The following is a 20986-nucleotide window of genomic DNA, read 5'->3' as shown; positions in this document are numbered from 1 at the left end:
TTTTAATATTTACCATTTTACCTCCTACAAATGGTCCAATCAAGAAGATAAAAATTTAAAAGAATAATATAACAATATTAAATAAAAATTTACAAATATATACGTTACAATTTACAAATTATAAATCTATGGATATCTTTAGAGTCCTAGAACGGTGAGCAGATAATGTTTTTTTTTTGGGGTGTTCCCTCCCATTAATAAAAAAAGGTATGTAATACTCCATAATAGTTTATATTGTTAAATATATAGCTGTTTCATTTGTTAATAAATAATTGTAATATACGAGGAAAAACAAGCTGTATGTAAAAGTTTAGAATTATTATTATTAAATGCACCACCAAATCTTGGACCACTCCACTTGATCTAAATTGGGTTGGGCTAGGCACCAATATTGCATCTTCATATCACAAATTCTGGCACTAAAATAAATTGAGGAAACATTCTCTGCTGCAGTCAAACCCTAAACCCTAAACCGAAACCGAACCGAAACTGAAATAAACCGAACCGAAAACCGAAATGCCCACCCCTAAATCTATATATCCACCCCTTCTCAAGTTCTCATAGCAAAAATAAAACACAATATTTTTACTCTCCGCAATAGTTATTGTGAGTTTCTTTCGTCACTCAAAACAGAATATTTACATTTTCAAATCTGATATTTACAGAAAGAATGCATATATATATATAGAACAGCATTGCAAATTGCATATCTTGAGAGGATTCACAACTCTTTCCATTCAATCCAGCCTCCCTAAACTACTCTGTTTGTATTGATCAATGTATGCATTTCACCCCCACCCCTCTATAATTTATAGCTGAATAAATTAAAACCTGTCTGTATATCATGACAAAAGTATCTATCCCAAAAGGACTTCCATCTTTGACTTTGATTAAATGGTAAAATACTTCACTTTGTTCAATTTGCAGCCTCCACAGGTATCATGTAATTTGTTCTTCCTTGAATTGCAGGAGTGCAGCCTGATTATCAAGTGCAGGGTTGTGCTGCCTCAGCTGTAACGCGGGGGCGTTATTGGCTGTGTTGTGGCTGCTATTCCTAGCTGCTGGTACATCGTGGTTATGCTTACCCTCGTATGTTGTTATGACAGCTTTTGGATCACTTGCAAGCCTTTCGACGTGCTTTCGCACATTGCATCCAGCAGTGGTACATTTATAGTAGCTCCTTCAAAAAGTACACAAATGATTTTAAGCAATATTATGAATTCTGGGGCTTAGGATTAGTCTAGAGTAAGCTGAAAACCTAATGTATCAAAAACATTGAAAATAGAAAGGACTAATGGAAACATAACTAGAGTAACTCATTACTGGTATCTGCAAACATATATATTACCTTGGAAAAGGGTTCCCTTTAACAACTTTCTGGCCATATTTTCTCCACCTATATCCATCCTCTAAAAGATCAACTTCACTAGTAGTCTGAACGACGATCTTTGGTTCTGTCACTGTCCGATGTGATGTTACTGGCTCGGGGATCTGCCCTTCTGTGGCCCTGTACAGATTAAAAGCTTTTAGGATGCACAAACTGAATACATCAAATTATGTTGTCTTTAAGGGAAATGAGACGGACCTACGCTTTGATTCACGTTCATCATCATCTTCCCTTCCATCCATCCTAGCTTCTGCATCACTCACCTTTTCGCTTTCACTAGATCCAGACATGTGTTCTTGAGTAGCCAGGCTAGATTCTTGGTCCTTCATTGGTAATGATTGAAAGGGAACTCCATCCATCAGATTCAGTTCAGAGCTGCCTTGAAGGCCATTTTGATTTCCAGTATCCTTCGCCCCCTTTCGGGGTTGAGGTGGCTGATGATTGTGCTTGCCCTTGTATATAATCTCGGTTATCTGACCATCAAGAGAACGCTCAACCTTCTTCTTCACCGGACAATTTGGATGAGTACACTTGTAATAACTCCTGGGAAACTCGCCCCCCTTGATTGGCTTCTGCCCATACTTTCTCCAGTTGTAACCATCATCAGCAGGCTTGTCAACAGGAAAAGAACAAGGTTCTGATACATTATCAGAATGTGAAACATTAGAAGATGATTCTTTAATGCTGTTATGATCTCTACCAGGAAGAGGCATCTGAAGCTGAAAAAACTGGGGTGCAGGAGGCAAAGATGAAGATGGGTGGTCAGATTGAATGCAAGGTTGAGCTGTGAGCTGAGCAAGGGCTTGGTGATGAGATATTCCAAAATGGCCCTGTATGATCAAAAGCAGACATAAACAAAGAGAGTTATGTTACTGATTGAAAGACAATCACTCAATTGCATTATATTAGTATACATGTTGCTCACACGGACCATTCAGCTGGTTCTTGGGTGATAGATTGTGAGAGTTACACTCATCATTATACCATGAACCAATTACACTAGGTTCATTTTTAGTATACTAAATGTTCATTTTCAATATATTAAATATTCGTTTTTTGAACGTTCATTTTTAGTATGTTCAGTGTAGCGCCCATTGAACTTTGTTAAGCATTTACGAAATTTGCTATTTCGCTCTAGAGGTTTCTTGCACTTGTACATAGCATCTCATAGTTTGTAAAATATTCTAGAGGCATGTACATAGCAACTAGAGGTTGTAGAGATGCTTAAAACATTCTAGAATCTTAAAAAATCTTCAAACTTGTATAGAGATTTTGATAGATTCTGGAGAATAAATCCTAGCTCAAGAAAAATCTCTGTGAGTTCAATTGCGTTCTAATGAGTCATGTAATCATATTATTTAAATAGAATTGAAGTCAACTGATTTTAGATTTGATCAAAACAAACTGCAGTAATTAAACTATAATACACAGAGTGAAAAAGAAATGGAAATTTTGTAAAATAACCTGGCCGGGAGAATCCAGCAAACTGGCAGGACTTAAACCCGGCGGTATGGTAAACATTGACGGTTGAGTTATTGCCGAGCCGTTATGCCTGAAAACTTCCTCCTCCTTTGAATTAGGATCCACTCTCCTCGCCGGCGGTTGCTGCCGAGCTCCGGGAGAATCCATGGCACCGGCCAGCAGCTGAGAGAATGAGCGGCACTCAGAATCCTGATCATTCTCGCCGAACAAACTCGATACGAGAGTCATCGGCCCTGGACTCACTCCGCCGGTGAATATTGGACTCGGCGGCGGCAAGGTAATACTCGGCCGCGCCGAAGCCAACCTCAACGACGACGACTTCGACGCTCGTCCCGCGTGATTCTCCGCCATTAATTCCGCTAGCTTCTGACTCTTACATACACCAAATACCTCTTCTTCTTCTTCTTCCTTTTTCGTGCCTGAAATATGTGTGCTCTGAAAGCTAAGCGGTTTCTTCTGGAGCGTTGTGTTGTGCAGAGGATCTGAAAGCTTTCAGCGAAAAGTCCACGCTGCAGATACCGAAATGCGAAATGGAGAGAGCTTTTCTTCTTGTTCTGTTCGCAGATTTAAACCAAAAAAATGGATATAAACTTTTTACCATTGTGCCCCCAAACGTCTTAGAAGTGTCGGGTTGACATTCTAATCTAAATGTTCAGACTGCTTCAGAGTGTTCTATTAATCTTTTGGAGAGTTAATTCCATTTTTGATCTACAGGTGACATTTTACTATTAATTTTTTTTTTATCAAAATATTCATAATTGATTCTAATATTATTGTGACATGACATTTTTTATCCTTCGTCGATAAAATCGTTAAAATCTCATTAAATACAAATGTATTTTGATCATTTTTATACAAAGTGAGTTGACCACGCTATATTTTTATGTTTTTTATTTTTTGGAAAAAAAAATCTGTAATTGAAGATCGAAATACTTTTGTATTTAACGACGTTAAAATTGTTTTGTTGATAGAGGACTAAAAATGTCACATCAAAATAAATCAAAGGGTTGACATCATGCATGCGTAAGCATTACCGTCCTTGCCGAGTTGGATAAAATAGTCAGAAAATTGGGCTACTTGTTTTTCTAATTAAAGGGCATGACAAATGACAACGAACATATTGGTATTAAATTAGGCAATTTGATATTTATTTATTTCTTTGAGTAAACAATGGAATAAAGATCGATAAAACAATTTTTAAGATTCGAGGTGTTGTGTGAACACATGTAATATTTTCTATATATTTTTAAATATTATATTTTAATTAAAAATATTATATATTTCACGTGAGACGATTGTACACACGATTTATTCGATCAACATTTAAAATCACTTTTAGTCATCGACTATAAGATAATAACAATAACCAATGTTAATTTTTGACTATTCCGACTTTGTGGTCATATGACATAATTCTATTAGAGACAATAATAAATTTGTAATTTCTCACCTCACAACTATAATTTATGCACTTTGTAGTGTATGAAGGCAATCAAAATCGTTGTTTGCACATGTGGACAAGAGTGACTTTTTGAATTTAGAAATGAGGTAGGGTTTCTCACTCCAATAATTGATTGGTTTGTTTTTTTTTAATGACTATTAGACAAGTATCATTCACTATACTTAATGTAAATTTGTCGAATGTTATGACAAATGATCAAATGTGTCAGACATAACAATTAATGGACTAACATTGGTCATTCATATAGTTGATGACTAAAAGTGGTAATGTCACTAAAAATGAAAAATCAAAAGTGAAATTAGTATTAATTTTTAATATGCCCAAGTTAATTACGAGCAATAATGACTTAAGTTTGAGTTTGACAGCAAAACTTTAAGCAATATTTTATGATTTTTTTCTCAGATTGAGTTGGAGAGTGGACTAACATATTAGCCTGTCTATAAACTAAACGTAGCCTTGCTGGCAGAAGATTTGCTAAACCAATTTGGGAAGGTATCACCATATAATCATATATGCATGAAATTGGGAGGATTGTCACTGCCAAACTTGTTGGGCAAACTCACACTTCAATAATGAAACTTTTTGGGCAAATTCACACTTCAATAATGAATGCATAACATCCTAATGGGTAGATAAACATCATGCAAGACTCACCTAAACTCTCGTTATAATAAAGTTAGTGGTTGTGGGTAAAACAACATTGATAGCTCTCCACAAAAAAGTCCTCCATTTGGAGGCTTTGGTTTACCATAGTTTGCCTCCATTTATTATTATTATTATTATAATAAAAGACTATAACATGCTTTTTAACAAATATAATCTATTTTATAAATGTTAGAATAAAATTAAATAGTCCTATTAAATAACATAAAAAGAACTAAATAGCACATAATTAGAACCAAATACTCACAGAAGACATCAAAATTCAAACTCATAGAATCCTAAAAATTAGGATATAAATATATCAAAACAAATAAAATCCCTAGAAAAAATTCTTCAACATCCGAAGAAATTCATCAACAAAGTTGATCTACAGTATAAATACTAGAGCCAACCACCAAAAGTTTTTGAGTTATAAATCTCTATTCTAGTTCTTTGGTCCAATATCCTTCAGGGCACAGATCTGCTCCTCACCCATTGCAGACATCACAGACACAACAAGGTCCTTCCCCTCATTAAATCCATCCTTGATCTACACAGTTAAAAACATAACAGTATTTAGAAACAATTTTTAGTAATTAGAATACACTTCTTACAAAGTAGGAGGCAGGTATACCTGTGTAAGTAGAGAATCATCAGTTGGAAGCCTGAGATCATCCTTGGTGTTACCATTCTCAGTCAGCAAACTCACCTACAACATTTAACAAAATATATATTATTTTAAACTCACTAAAAATGAAAATTTACTAAAGCAAAAAAAATCAGTCAGTCTAGACATACAAATCCATCCTCTGAGATATCAATAAGCTGATAATCTGTACGGGCAACATGGGGAACCTGCAATAAAAACCAATTTTTTATAACTTTATAACAAAGACCCACAAAACAGCAACAAACAAAAATTGTAGAAACAAAAATTGTAGAAAGGTACAACACAGTTTTTAGCACATATTAGCACATATTAACAAAGAACACGAAACAGCAACAAACAAACAAAAAAGTGCATACATCACAGTTGTGAACAGTTTTTAGCACATATTAGCACATATTAACAAAGAACACGAAACAGCAACAAACAAACAAAAAAGTGCATACATCACAGTTGTGAGAGGAGGGAACAATATCTTCAAGCTTCTTAGCAGTAAAGATGTCGATCCCAACAAAGTGACACTTTGCATGACCGTGCTTGCCAGTCTTGGATGTGGAAACCTCAACAACCTGGAATAGACCAAATAAGGATTAACCCATAGCAAAACCCAATGAAATTATTTATTGAGTTTATGCAAACACATGATAAAGATGTTCAATATATGTAAGCAGCAAAACATATCTTATGCAATGCCCAAAATAGTAGGATAACATTACTAACATCAATATATATTAATCTAAGAGGACAGCCAAGTTGGTCAAGCTGAGTAGCTTGGTAACCCCAAGGTTCCAAAGTCACCAGTGGGAGTTGCCTATTAACAATCGATCCAAAAATATAGTACATATTAACCTAACAAATAATTTTCTTACTATTACTACTTTTCTGTTGTTTTTAAAAAAGCAAGTTTGTATCTGCTCAAAAACAGATTACACCAAATTTTGCTTAACAAAGGTAGCAGCATACAGTTCTTACTATTACTACTTTTCTGTTGTTTTTAAAAAAGCAAGTTTGTATCTGCTCAAAGCTAAATACTAATTTACTTATAACAGATTACACCAAATTTTGCTTAACAAATGTAGCAGCATACAGTTTCAATAGATTAGACTAACTCAACCAATATTCAATAGTTTCACTAAACCTTGGGCTACACTTCCCTATATTCATAATAGAAACCATTCAAAATATACTACACTATCTACCAGGGATCTAATAAGTAATAACAAAGCTCAAAGGGAACATTAATTCAGAACTAAAAGCAATCATTAAAGTCATAAGGAACTACCATGCCAGATCTAAACACAAAAGGCAACCGCAGTTTCAGATTCAAACAGACAACTAAACAGGAAAACCGCTACAGCTAAATTTCTAGAACAAATCAGATAGGTTTCAATTCTCCGAGAACTGAGGATATCAATTCAAATACAATTATGAACTACCACAACTACATACTAGTAATAACATAAACAATCGCCGTCAATACAGCACAAACATGAGATCTATGATCAACAAACATGCAGAAGCGAATTCAAACGAGAATAAGACGTAGAAAGAGAGACCTTGCAGGGGCGATTTTTGATGACAATGTAGCCGTTCTTACGGATAGTGCCGGCCTGCTGAGGATAGGTCTTGGAAGCTCCGGCGTCGGCCTTGGACTCGAAATGGTGCTCCTCGTCCGACATGTTTTCCGAGCAAGAATCCGGCGAGTAAGGCAGAGAAAACGGAGGAGGGAGTAGGGGGTGAGGAGGCGATGCAGAGTACGAGCACGTGTTCGCCTTTTATATACTGTCTCCAGTATTCGAGGTTGAAGAGGAGAATAGGGTTTTCGAAATCAGGTGGAACACTACCAGAGGTGCATATCTGACGTGGAACCTTGGCCGTTGATCTTGGGGTAGCTGTCTACGGCCAGATATTCCTTTTGCCCTTTTGATTCTGCGTAGAAATGACGCAGGCAATATCCGACTCTAATATTTATATTGGTCCCACAATTTTTTTTTCACTTGTTTTTGGTTAACATTTTTTTAAAATAATTTTTCAAGGGATTTTTTTTATATTGAAACATAAAAATCAATAGTAGAACTTCAAGCTATGAATTGAATCTGAACTAGTTGATAGAATACCAGAAGTTACATGCACCAAAAAAAAACCCTCACTACTACGCATGAATGGTAAACTACACTAAAACGATTATATGAACCTATTTAGTAAAATAGTTAGCCTATCAGTATATTTTGCCTTGTTTGACCACTATTAATTGCTTGACTTGGTTAAACAACTAATATAAGTATTTGATTAGTTAATGTAATAGCTTATTGTTTCAAAAGGCTAAAATTCAAAAAGCTACTCAAAGCAATTTTTCAATTAGCTTTTCGAGAAAGTCATTTTGCATATAATTAGATATCAGCTAACAGCTAATTTACCAAATATTTTTTTACAATTAGCCAATACTATTAACTAATCAAATTCACTAATCCAATCAGCTAACAGCTATCAGCCAACAACTATTTAACAAACACCTTCTATGATCCTATATACAACATGCTCGATCGAAAATTTATTAACAATAATATAACTCATACATTAGCATTTTAGAACGATAATCATGCTCCACTAACTTGACAATTTCTTTCAGAGCTATTTTGTTCTAACTTTGATATTAAAAGTTTGGGTTAATTTCTAAAATGGTCATCTGACTATGACCTTTTCTCAATTTAGTAACTCGACTTTCAATTGCACCCAATGTAGTCCTCCAACTATTGAAAACTAAGCCAAAATGATCTTTCATTAGTTTTTTCGTGAAATAAACGTAAAAGACAAGGGTAAAAAGGGAATTGCAATTGTTCACCCTACCGGAGTGTCTTCTCGATCTGCAAGTGGTCCAAACAGTTCGGTTGTTCCAGTGGTGCCGCCTGTGAGTCAAGGGCTTGAGACTGGCGCTGGAGTGTCTTCGCGATTTGTAGAGATGAAATAGGTGGACGAAGAAGCTGATATTTCATTTTTTTCTCTCATTTTTTACGACCAACTAACGAAAGATCATTTTAGCTTAATTTTCAATAGTTGGAGAACTACATTTGGTGCAATTAAAAGCCAGTTACTAAATTGAGGAAAGGCCATAGTCGAAGGACCATATTGAAAATTAACTCTTAAAAGTTTCAAAGCAAACACCAATAAATGTAAGGGGAAAATGACATTTTTCATCCTTAAATTACGGAAAAAATATTAGTTTTCGGTCATCAATTATTTACAGAGTAGCTTTTTTTTTTATTTTTATTTTTATGAAAATGATAACAAAATTGAGAGACAAAAAAATGTTATTGAAGTGTTTTTTTTCTAATATGAAGTGTAATTTTTTTTTTCTAAATCTTTTTATTATTGTTTAGTTTAAGTTGTATTTTACTTTTTACATAGTGTTGAATTAACACACACACACATATATAGTGCTGATTGATATGGAGTACTAAATTAAATACTACAAAAAGTTAAAAGTATAAATTATTTGAGTTAAATTTTGCATAAAATTGAACCGAGAAATTAGATGGAATGAATAAAAAATAAAAATAAAAATTATCTATACAATTTGTAATTGAAAGTTTGGAGTTATCTTTTGATACAAAAATACTTGATATAAATAAAACGAGTGAGACATGTTATTATTATTTGATGGTATGCATTGAATAATCACGTGTTTTTGTAATAGCTCCCGAACTAAAAAAAAAAAAAAAGATAAATCAATATATAAATCATATTATATCATATTAATCTAATGCAATCATGCAAAGTTCATTTTCTTTACACCTCCACTTTTTGTTTAAGCCAATCATATTAGACAAAAGGTGCAAAAATAATTTTCCAATAAGAATACCATTAACCCTAACAACTAATGACATGACATGATTTAAAGAACCCAACCACCGAAAGTCGAGTTTACTGGCAACTTTCCATGTTGGGGGCACTTTATCCTTTGCAATACATATACTTAACCTGTTAAAAGTTCATTAATATATTACATTAGTTATAATCTTTTAAATATTATTTTATCATTTTATGCATACAAGTTGATTACCTTTGCTATTTTGTTAGATTTAATTGTATATATTAAAAATTGTTTTCTTCCCCTTAAAGTTCTATTTTCTAAAAAAATTATACTTACATGTTTAACGAGTTATTATGTCATGTGACACGTTTATTTTTTAAACTAGTTTCAAAATCATATTTGTGTAAAAACTTTAACACATTAAGTTTGACAAGTCATGCTTGTGTTATTATTGTGTCAACCCATTAATGAACCAGTGAGTAAAATCATTCTGTACTAAAAAAGATTCTAAATACTAAATAGCATTAATTAGTGGCAAGCTCATATTTCTACAATCACCCATATCTCATTTTCTATGAGAGAACAAGAGAGAATTTGTTTCTAAAAGCTTTGGCTACGAATCCTACGATTAGAGAGCAAAGCATTTTTTTAATAAATGACAAATTTACATTGTTCGAATCACAACCTTAAACCGTGTGCCTCCAAACAAAGAACATGTGGAAACACGATTGCATTTCAATTGAAAATGGGAATCACAACATATAGGTTTACAGCAGTGATATAATATTCCTCTTTTGCCTATAAGATCTGGTGCACTGCAGAATAAATGAAGAAAAGCAGTGTAGAACTATGCAGCTGTCAAGGATCTTGCAAACCTAGGACCTGTTCAACTGAAATGGAAATCAAGCTCGCATGGGCAGCGCAGTTGATCACAGGTGTAAAGTTTAAAAACAATGACTCGGTATCGAGTCTCACCAGCCAATATGGGAGCAAGTGAGCAACCTCTCAAAGTGAGGGAGCCTTGCGCAGTAAGCAAAAATCTAGCCTCTGTTCAGCTGAGTTACCATGATTTACAATTTTACATCATCCCAGATGCTCTGTCGGGCCCTGTAAGCACCTGATTTCAGAGTCATCTCATTCATGACGCGCCAATAGAAGGTGACTCGCTTTGAAAGTTCTCGACTTTGTGTATAAATATCTGTGGCAGCTCTTCCCTGTCATGAGCAAAGAGCAGGTTTTCAGTTAAACATTTCTAGTAGAGGAAAAGATTTATATTCAGCATCCAGGTTTATAAAGTGGCTTGTCCATTTAGCACCAGATTTTAGGCTACCTAAATTTTTATAGCATATGAGGAATGAACCACTAGTTTAGGCAGATCAATTGCAGTTCAATGCTAAAACCCTCATATTCAGCCTCCAGGTAAGGTTTATAATGTGGATTGATAAACAAGCCATTTTTGCAGACAGCATTTGCAAATAATGCTTAAGCATTAATATGCCTAACCTTTCGCCAGCTTCTTGGTAAGTGTAACTCGATGCAACAGCTAAAAGGAATCCATCATGGTTGTATGACAAAGAAGCAATACTATTTGGATACCTTGAAAACTGAAAACAAGGGGGGGAAATAAATCCGTATAAAATCATTCAGGATCATAAATTATGTCAAACAAAATGTAAAGGCGTATGATAAAGAATAGAAATAACAGAATCCAATTGGAAAAGAAGCTTAACATAGCATGAGAGGCACACAATTCTATTGTAATCAAATGGAGTACCTCAAACAGTCGCTTCTTGTAGCAAGCATCCCACATAATTACGTAGCCCTCATTATCGCCCGTTACAAATGAACCACTATTTCTGAAAGAACGAAAATGGCACACTCAATTTAATTTCTGTTGTTCAGAAACAAGAAGTTGATGATACAAAATACTTACAATGGACTAAACGCAATGTCATTCACAGACTCCACACGATGTCTTCCGTCTTTTCCCTTTGGATGGCATCGAAAAGCATATCTGAAAAGCAGAAATAAATAAATTCAGAAGAAGAGTTTTGCAACCTGAAACAATTTTAAACCCAACAAATAAAAATAAAAAAGTTGCACAAAGTAAATTGGTTTGTTTAATGAGCTCATACTAACCCCTTATCCAAATTGGATTCACAGATATACTCCAAAGCAACCCGTCCATCGACTGATCCAACCACAAACCCTGCAAAAAATGGACTACTCAACTTAAAACTTGACAAAAAGAACAATCACATTCAGTAGGTTAAAGATAAACTAAAATTAACTTGAAATTTCCCACAACAGTCAACCATATGCAAAAAGTAAATATACAAGTTGAAAGGGCATTGGCTTATATTGTTCCAAATTTGTCTCCTGCTACAAAGCAATATGCACATAATAAACTGAAAGCCAAACCAATGTGCAATACTTATCAATAAAACAGGGCTAAGTTGCACATAACTAGCATGTGATGACCTATCTGTCCATATTGAGAATGTTGTCATAATACCTTCATAATGAAGAATAGGGCGGACACACTTTACTCGGATATCTTTCGTGTGAACCGATTTTCTAAGAGAACGAAAATCATAAATGATTACTGAGGAATCAATAGCAACCATCAAATTGAAGCCAGAGAGTGACATAGACTTTGGCTCTGATGTTAGATTGTTCAAGCATCCAACAGACTTAGCCGATTGTGCATCCCAAAAGATTATATTCTTATCCCAACCAGCAGTAATCAATTGACCTACACAAAGCAAGGAAGAAGTTTACCAAAGTAAGATAAGACAATCAAACAAAGAAAAAACCCAAAGAGCAAGCATAATGAAATATGGTATAGCTCTAGCCACTGTACCTAAAATAAAATCGCTTACACCGAAAAAGATTGGTGGTACAAAGATTGAAATATCCTAGTATTGGGAATTTTATTTGCAATAATGGCTTACATGTTTCAGGAGAATACTCAACAAAAGTTGCCATATCATCATGGTTCCCTATTGCTGATTTATGTCCAGAATGCATATCATACCTAGCAATTTTCCAATACAAAATGTCATTCACTATATCATTTCCATCACTCAACACAATTATACAAGCAAATTTGAAGATGCAAGAAAGGAGGCTTCTTATACAATTCAGAAAACCCAACTAGTCACTCATTAGAGGCGCATTACTACCAGCAGATAAAACAGAACAACCGAGCTCAACAAATTGAGAATATTTTAAGAGAAAGGAAACAAATTTGAGATAACTTGAGTGACAAACCTGTGAATAGAACCATCAGAAGCAGCACTAAAAGCCACGAAATCATTTTCAAGACAGCAATCAAGAAGAGCAGCTTCCCCTGGAGATTCCAACCTTAGCTTTGAGCTTTCAACATCGTACAACCGAAGACTCTACAAGCATTAGAACCACAAAATTTGTAAGCACAACAGAAGCACAACATTCACAGATGCACACAAATATTCAACAATATACTGCATATTACTTTCACTATCCATGAAGAAACTCTACACGCATTAGAACTACAAAAATTGTAAGCAAAACAAAAATGCAGCATTCACATGTGAACACAAATATTCGACAATACACAGCATATTACTTGCACTATCCCACAAAGAAACTCTACAAGCTTTAGAACTACAAAAATTGAAAGCACAACAGAAATGCAGCATTCACGTGTGCAGACACATTCGAAAATGCTGCATATTTCTTAGTCCTTACATTGTCCCATGAAGAAATGAGAAGATTGTTGGAATGCGGAGCAAATCGGACCCTTGAAATGGCGTCTCGGATCGGGTTTTCGAAACTCAAAGGAGTCGCATCCATAGCTGCTCGGAACTCCAAAGCAAGCTTGCTGAATTGAGTCTAAGCCCTAAAAATTAGGTGGAGGGAAAACACGGAGAATTCATAAATAATTTCATTTAAACCCCTTGTTTTAAAAATAGTACACCTGGACCCTTTGATGTCAAAAAAAGGTTTTTTTTTCCGCAATAGGGTGAGGGAACCGTGATTGAAATTTTTGACCGAAGACCAAAAAACGAGTTAATACCGGTCAATTTCCCTCAAGTTTAATGATTTTGTCATCTATAGTCTTAAACTTTTAATTTAGATTTCGTAGTCCTCCGAGTTTCAATTTTGAAATGATCATGACTGGTTAAAATTTAATATTTGAAGGACCATTAGTGGTTAACCAATGGTAACAAATTGAAACTCGGAGGACTACAAAATTCAAATTGAAAGTTTAGGATTATATATTGCAAAACCATCAAACTCGATGGACCTATCACTTATGCTAGTATTAACTCACCAAAAAACCTACCTGTCAGTTTCGGTAGGTTATTTTAATTATAAAAAAAATAAAAAATTCACAGTTAATAATTAAAAATTCTAATGTGTAAATAGGTAAACAAAATGTTTTTACATTAATATATTTTGAATTGAAACTTACAATGATGATAGAAACATTGTCCAATACCCAGGATTAGAAACAATGTAGAGTTGTCATGGATTTAAACTTACAATGGTGATAGTTTTAAGATTAATTATGTTTTAGCAATGCTAAACATAAAGAACATGGAGCAAAAAGTAAACTCAAAAAATTAAACTAAAGACAAATAATTAAAGTAACCAAATATGTAAAAATTTACCATGACTCCTTGAGGACGACCGGATAAGGAGACAGAGGAGTTGGCGAGATATAGCTACTGGCTGGGTAGTGCCGTAGTGACTAGTGAGGTATATCCGTTTAGCGTCTGAGGATGTGAGGAGCGAGGGCTGAGGGCGTGAGGGAGTGACCGGAGTGTCGCTGAGGGCGGAGGGCGTGAGGCGTCGAGAGACGAGGAAAAAAGTAGTGAGATTGAGAGACTAAGAGACGAGAGATGAGAACGGAAGAGTGGAGAGGGTGAGACATAAATAGGAGTGCATGAAAATTAATTGACAAAAATATAAGCGAATTGAAAAGTAGACAAAAGTAGGAAAAAACTCACTTGAGACATGCATTTGAGGTTAGAAACGCATGTCCCATTTGCGTTCTACTTTTCTTTTTTGGAATACAGAATCTAAACGCATGTACCACTTGCGTTTGATTAAAAAAAATTTGGTTGGCGGCGGCGACCACCAAAATGGTCGCCTTCTCCTGCGAAGGAGAAGGCAACCATGGTCGTCGACCAATTTTTTTTTTAATCAAACACAAGTGGTATACGCGTTTGACGTATTTTATACGTCAAACTGGATTATGTATTTTGAAATTAAAAAAATAGAACGCAAATGGGACATGCATTTCTGACCTCAAACACTGTCTCAAGTGAGTTTTTCCTACTTTTGTCCAATTCGTTCCTATTTTTGTAAGTGTCATGCACTCCTATATTTGTCTTTCACTCGAGGGGAGAAGCCGAGAGTCCAACACAGAGAGACGTTATTGGATATTTGGATTGGGCTAAATATCAATGTATTTGTTTTGGGCTGGAGCAATATTGTTTTGGGATTATACATAGATACATACACACACACACATATAATTCAATTCAAATGTGGTTAGGGCGTTCAGGTGCGGTTGTGCGGTGAGAGGAGAGCCATTAATCTTGTCAAAATCAACGTCCAGGATTAATAACGTTAAAAAAATGCGGTGGTAATTTGGTCATTTTCCACATGGGGCAAACTTCAGTTGCGTAGGGTTTGTGTTTAAGGTGCGTAAATTTTGTGCTTAAGGTGCGTCGTGTTCATTCTTTAGGTGCGTGGTTTTTGTGCTTAAGGTGCGCGCAGTTGAAAACTTAAGGTGCATAAGTTTTGAGCTTAAGGTGCGTATGTTTTGTGCTTAAGGTGCATAGTTTTCCTTCGCGTGATTTCTGTGCTTAAGATGCGTTAATTCTTCAGTTAATAACTTAAGGTGTTTTTTTGTTGAAACTTAAGGTGTGCTAGACTAAAGCTTTAGGTGTGTAGGGTTTGTTATTAAGGTGCATGGTTTTCTTTCTTAAGGTGTGTCTTTGTATCACTTAAAGTGCGTAATTTTAACACTTAATGCGTTATTCTAACACTTAAGGTGCATGTTTCTATTACTTAAAGGTACTCCACTTTTTGCTTGTGCTTCCTCAATTCCTTTCAGACACGCGTTCTTTTATTTTTTATTTTCATTGATTTGAGCCGTTAATCAACGACTCACATCTAACCATGTGATCGCACCTGGGATCTCTTCTGCACCTGAACCCATATATATATATATATATATATATATATATATATATATATATATATATATATATATATATATATATATATTAGGGCCTTAATTAAGTGGTACAAGTTAACCAGGCTTATTAAGTGGTTTGGTTGTACTAAATAACTAGTAGTAGTTATTTAACCAGACTCTGTGCCTATATAAACCTGTATTGATGGGATACAGGACAAGCATTGTATAGCACATACAGTTCGCGGTGGTACTCATACTGCAGACACCAGAAACAACTGTACCATCTAGGGGCATTACATCAACTGTGGTTGGAGATTAATACGGCTTCCGCTATTACGAGGTCAAGTTTCTCGTATACTATTCTGTTTAGTTAGAATATTTATTTCTAACATTGATATATATATATATATATATATATATATATATATATATATATATATATATATATATATATATATATATATATATAAAGATGTACTTTATAATATTTTGGATAAATATATCACTATCGTTATAACTTCCGTTATCTTTTCCACTATTTGTTACCATTCACATGCATCCACAATATATTTTCTTATCTTCTTCAATAATAATAATATATACACATTATATAACGGATTTATATATATTAGTAATTTTCTAAAATATACCTATCAAATTTATAAAAATATTTCACATTATTATTATTATTTACAATAATTTAAATAGTTAAAATCTAAATATTTTTAAAATATATATATATATATATATATATATATATAGACACACTACGTGGATATGTTTGGTTCAATAAGGTGTACGTAATAATTGTATATTGTGTAGCGGTAAGCCAAATACTGATTAACGGTCTGATAATCGAATCGATCAAAAAAATTAATTTCGGTTATTGAAGTTAAAAAGTTTTCAATTATTCAGAGTTATTTGACTATTATATATATACAATCATAAGAAATGAACATGTCTTCTTTCTTCTTCTTCTTCTTTTTTTTTTTTTTTTTTTTTTTCAAACATGCAATTGTGGCTAAATAAATATTTTTATTTATGTATTACATTAGCATCCAACGTGATGAGGTTAATTCATCTAAATTTTAGTTAAGTCACACTATTACAATTAATGAACATGTCTTTTCTTTTTTTTTTTTCTTTTAACATACAATTGTTGCTAAATAAATATTTTTATGTATTTAATGCAGATCTACCCAGGATTCGAACTCATCAACAGCCAGTTAGAACAGTACCAACTCAGCGTAGAGAGGGTGTCCAGTTCGCGGCGGCTCAGGGGCAACAATCAGCAAATTCCCAACCTCCTAACCGGGGTGTAAATAGAGGCAGAGGAGGTAGAGGCGGAGCTCCAAGGAGAGCAGCAGCTGAGTCAGAGCATATAGTTGTAAGGGGTTATGACAAAGGGAAGAGAATAACTAGTACAGTGGTCTACAATTCAAATGACTCCCCAGAGGCATCATACATGGCAGGCTTAGAGTATGGATTCAAAGAAGATCCACCGGACATAGCAAGAGTCTTCAGCAACATAACTGAGCCCCCAGACATAGCTATGAGGGATAATGATGAGGTTGTTGGCCATGTGTTGGATGGTTTCCAGTGCTCCTGAGTGCCATTCACTGCCTCTCCTTGATTCTAGTTAGTTTGATATGGTATTGTCAGGGTGCCGCTTCAAAGGCATTTGGACGCACTCCTAAACATCGCTGCAGACAAGAACTCCACAAACTGGAGGCTTGGAAAATCTCTGCAGTGGCACGCGAGGTAAACACAGTGGCCGACCATCTCGCAGGCACGGCAAGAACCTACCCTTACGGCTGGCATGAGTTGATACACCCACTGGAGGGTGTAGTAACAACACTAGAAGATGACAAAGCAGAGTTCTCTGTATGGCACATTATAAGTTCGAACTAGTATCGTTGTAATCTGGGTGTCCCCCTTCCAAACTAATAAAATATATTTTTATGTATTGCATTAGTATTTGTGATGGATTTAATTAACCCGGGTAGTCTGAATCAATAAACCCGATAAAATTATAGGGGTATGACAAGTAACAGACCAAAGTGTACCTCGGGGGTACTTTATATATTGAACAAGGATAAGAACTATTATCCTATGGTAAGAGGTGCAATGAATAAAACACAAAGTATAATCTATTAATGCAATATATATACTATCAACGTATTTTGGCTTTTACTATATTTTTTTTGAAAGGAAAGAATTATATTAAGAACTCCATAATGGAGCTAGGGGGAACAATATCCCAAAACAATGTATCACCTTGTAAAGATGTAAAACAATCACGAGCTAAAGCATGCGCTAAGACATTATTTGATCGAGGAATATAAAGAACTGAACAGGAAATAATAGAACACATAAGTCTGCAACACTCTTTCGTAGCAATGCCGATGTATGACATAATCTCCAGTGATGAACGTAAATTAGCACATAGAACTGCACAATCGGTAAGTAGCACAACAGCCTCCTCATTTTTGCCCTTCAACCAAGAGAGAGCCTCCTTGCAAGCTAGTGTTTCTGCCATAATTACTGAATCACAACAAGGTAAAGGAGTACTCATGGCAGCCACAAACTCACCAGTCGGCCTCAGCAGCACCACACCCGCTGTTGCTTTCCCTGAACCAGTATCATATGCCGCATCAACATAACACCGCAAGAAGGATGGGGGTAAAGCCAGCTGTTCGTGCGTGTTCCCAGTTGGAGTCGCCGCAGGCTGTGACAGTCGCCAGCTATGAACTGCTCTCCCCGCCAAAGCCACAACCGAAGACGGAGTGGGAACTTTCGCCTCCCACAGCGCCGAATTCCGGGCGCTCCAGATTGCGTAAAGAATTGCCGCCACCTTGACGATCTCATCGGCATCCAGGGAGTTAAGCAATTGTTCAAACCACGTCGTGAAAGACAGTCCAGCACCATCAGATATATCAATATGAGAAGTACTCCAAACATTAACTGCAAAAGGACAACAAATAAACACGTGTGACACACTCTCCGCCTGAATAGCACAAAGGGGGCAGAATGGATTAATGTCCAAACGCCTTTGAATCAAATTATTCGTAGTCGGGAGAGTATTAGTTATGGCCCTCCAGAGAAAAGTCTTCCACCTCGGCGGTATTTTTAAATTCCACACCTTATTCCAACTAGTAAAATCATCAGTCAAAGGGGAAACAACCCCCCTAATGCGTTTGTAACCACTCTTTACAGAATAGATCCCACGAAGATCATCCAACCAATACCATGAATCAACATAACCTGGACTTATGGGCACTCTTTTGATTAGCTCTACATCCCTGGGCTCAAAAATGTCCATTAAAATTTTCATATCCCTGGGCTCAAAAATGTCCATTAAAATTTCCATATCCCATTCATTGGTATTAGGATTAATTAAGCCTGACACAGTTGCGGTAGACAGATACTGTGGCTGAAGGGTTTGGATGTATGGATCAGAATCAGGCAGCCATGGGCTTTTACTATATTTGTTAAATACTGTAATGACTATTTTGTGGTGCAAAATTATAGATTAAAAGTTTTGTTTATAAATTTTAAGGATTTTAAAATTTTACTAAACAATTTCAATTAACTAACCAATTAACCACAATAAAATTAATTGAGTTAATTCAAAAATTAAAAGTTTAATTCGATTAATAGTTACAACATATTTCAAATTTGATTAATTCGGTTTGATTTTTAACGGAATTAATCAAATAAAAAACCCCATAACTTGCTTATTATCTTACATTTTAGTCATCATTGAAACGAATTTTTCTAATATTAAAGCCCAATTTAATGTGTGGTATTATAGATCAAAGTAGTTAATGACATCTACGATTTATAAAAAAAAAAAAGATGTGAATATACATATGATCTCCAAGATTGCGAAAGCATACTTCAAGGGAAGGGAATTATTTCATAATTTAAAAAAAAATAATAATAATAATAACCATTTGACTAATAAATCACACCAACCTTGGATGAAATTACAAATCTCATATTTCAAAAATATCAGTTTCTTAATGCATAGAAAGAGTGAATATATCTTACTCCACTATCACATAGCTCCATGCACAAGATTGAGGGAATTAAAACAATGCATAATTATTTCATTCTTACGGTAAATGTAGACTTTCATGGTAGACTCGAGCATATATTATCTGACGCCTAAAAATATTGTGTTTCCATTCTTCTATTATATCAATATTCCTCTCGTTGTAAACTTGAAAATAGCCCGTAGTTGAATTTGCAGCCATAGTAATACTTTTCCTTTCTTTACTTATAGAGAATTTCTTCCTTTCTTGAGTTATCAAATCTAGAGATATGAAGTATGGTACATCCCCTGGAGCTTCCAAATCCCAAAGCTCATGCGAAAAACCATGAACTATACGGTCTATAAATACAAGCAATTCACCACCCACATTCCAAATCCCTATTGGTCTCCAAAGTTCAGTATTATTAAATATGTTAATATTGGGAAATGCTTGTTTAACCCAATAAGTATTGTTGTCATTTTCAACCATTAACCAAATATCAATGCATTCAGAAACCTCCGAATATCCAAGTACAGCAATAGTCTCATTCATTATTGAGACTCCACCAATAGCAAAATTAGATGGCAACTCAATCGTCCCAAACACCTCATCATTCATGTCAAACCAAATCAAGTAGTCAGTGTAATTCCATTCAGCCCTCCAATAGTACCTCCCTTTTAAATAAAAATCTCCGCAAATAATTTTTTGACAAATATTTTGACAAGGTGTAACCGAATTAATTTGTTTCAAACTCCAAGAATCACTATGATCTTGACTATAAACAACCGTTGTGATTTGGTGAAGAGTGTTGCCACCTAAAGCACAAATTTCTAATAACATGACAACCTTCCAAGTCATGTTGTTAGAAATCCCAAATCCAAAATTGCCAAATGCAATTGCATTACAAGGTCCTTTGTAAGGGACGATAACCGAGGGTAGGGCTTTAACTTTCCTAATGGATGGATTCTATATCAAAATATCATAAATAAGATAATCACCAGGTTTAAGATGATCATTCCTTGCCGAAATCAAGCATAAGACACCTTTACAACACCTAACCGATTGCACTCTTGGGATGTCTAAGTATATGCATCCAATCTCATTATACTCAGATTCTTTGTAAAGCAAATAATATTCTCTAACATCATAACTAGCCTCTAAAACAACACAATCGGTTTTTGCTTTGCTGATCTCATAGTGTTTGTGCATGAAGTGGCGATCACTTTTTATCAAATCATAGAAAGTTTTACAAACACACTTAAATCGCATAAGAGACTTTACCGGTAATCTCGATAAAATATC

General features: G+C 35.0%; 1 protein-coding gene and 1 pseudogene across 1 annotated transcript; both read right to left on the bottom strand.

Annotated features, from left to right (window-relative positions):
• Window positions 1-601: 601 nt before the first annotated feature.
• Window positions 602-3455, bottom strand: LOC116024741 (probable WRKY transcription factor 3). The gene is made up of 4 exons (XM_031265721.1): window positions 2852-3455; window positions 1586-2217; window positions 1349-1507; window positions 602-1180 (listed from the first exon to the last, which is right to left on the bottom strand). Exons 1-4 carry the CDS (start codon window positions 3218-3220, stop codon window positions 940-942), a joined length of 1401 nt encoding a protein of 466 aa, XP_031121581.1. The 5' UTR covers window positions 3221-3455; the 3' UTR covers window positions 602-939.
• Window positions 3456-5213: 1758 nt separating this feature from the next.
• Window positions 5214-13312, bottom strand: LOC116026179 (annotated as a pseudogene).
• Between the last annotated feature and the right edge of the window lie 7674 nt (window positions 13313-20986).

Source organism: Ipomoea triloba, chromosome 7 (assembly GCF_003576645.1).
Source record: "Ipomoea triloba cultivar NCNSP0323 chromosome 7, ASM357664v1".
Lineage (NCBI taxonomy): Eukaryota > Viridiplantae > Streptophyta > Magnoliopsida > Solanales > Convolvulaceae > Ipomoea > Ipomoea triloba.
This window is presented reverse-complemented; position numbering and strand designations above follow the sequence as displayed.

Excerpts from the sequence above, each read along its gene's own strand:
- LOC116024741 (XM_031265721.1), bottom strand. The coding sequence starts at position 3,220 with ATGGCGGAGAATCACGCGGGACGAGCGTCGAAGTCGTCGTCGTTGAGG. Across the intron at positions 2,218-2,851 it reads TGCTGGATTCTCCCGGCCAG|GGCCATTTTGGAATATCTCA; the intron begins GTTATTTTACAA and ends TTGATCATACAG. Across the intron at positions 1,181-1,348 it reads AAAGGGAACCCTTTTCCAAG|GAGCTACTATAAATGTACCA; the intron begins GTAATATATATG and ends TACTTTTTGAAG.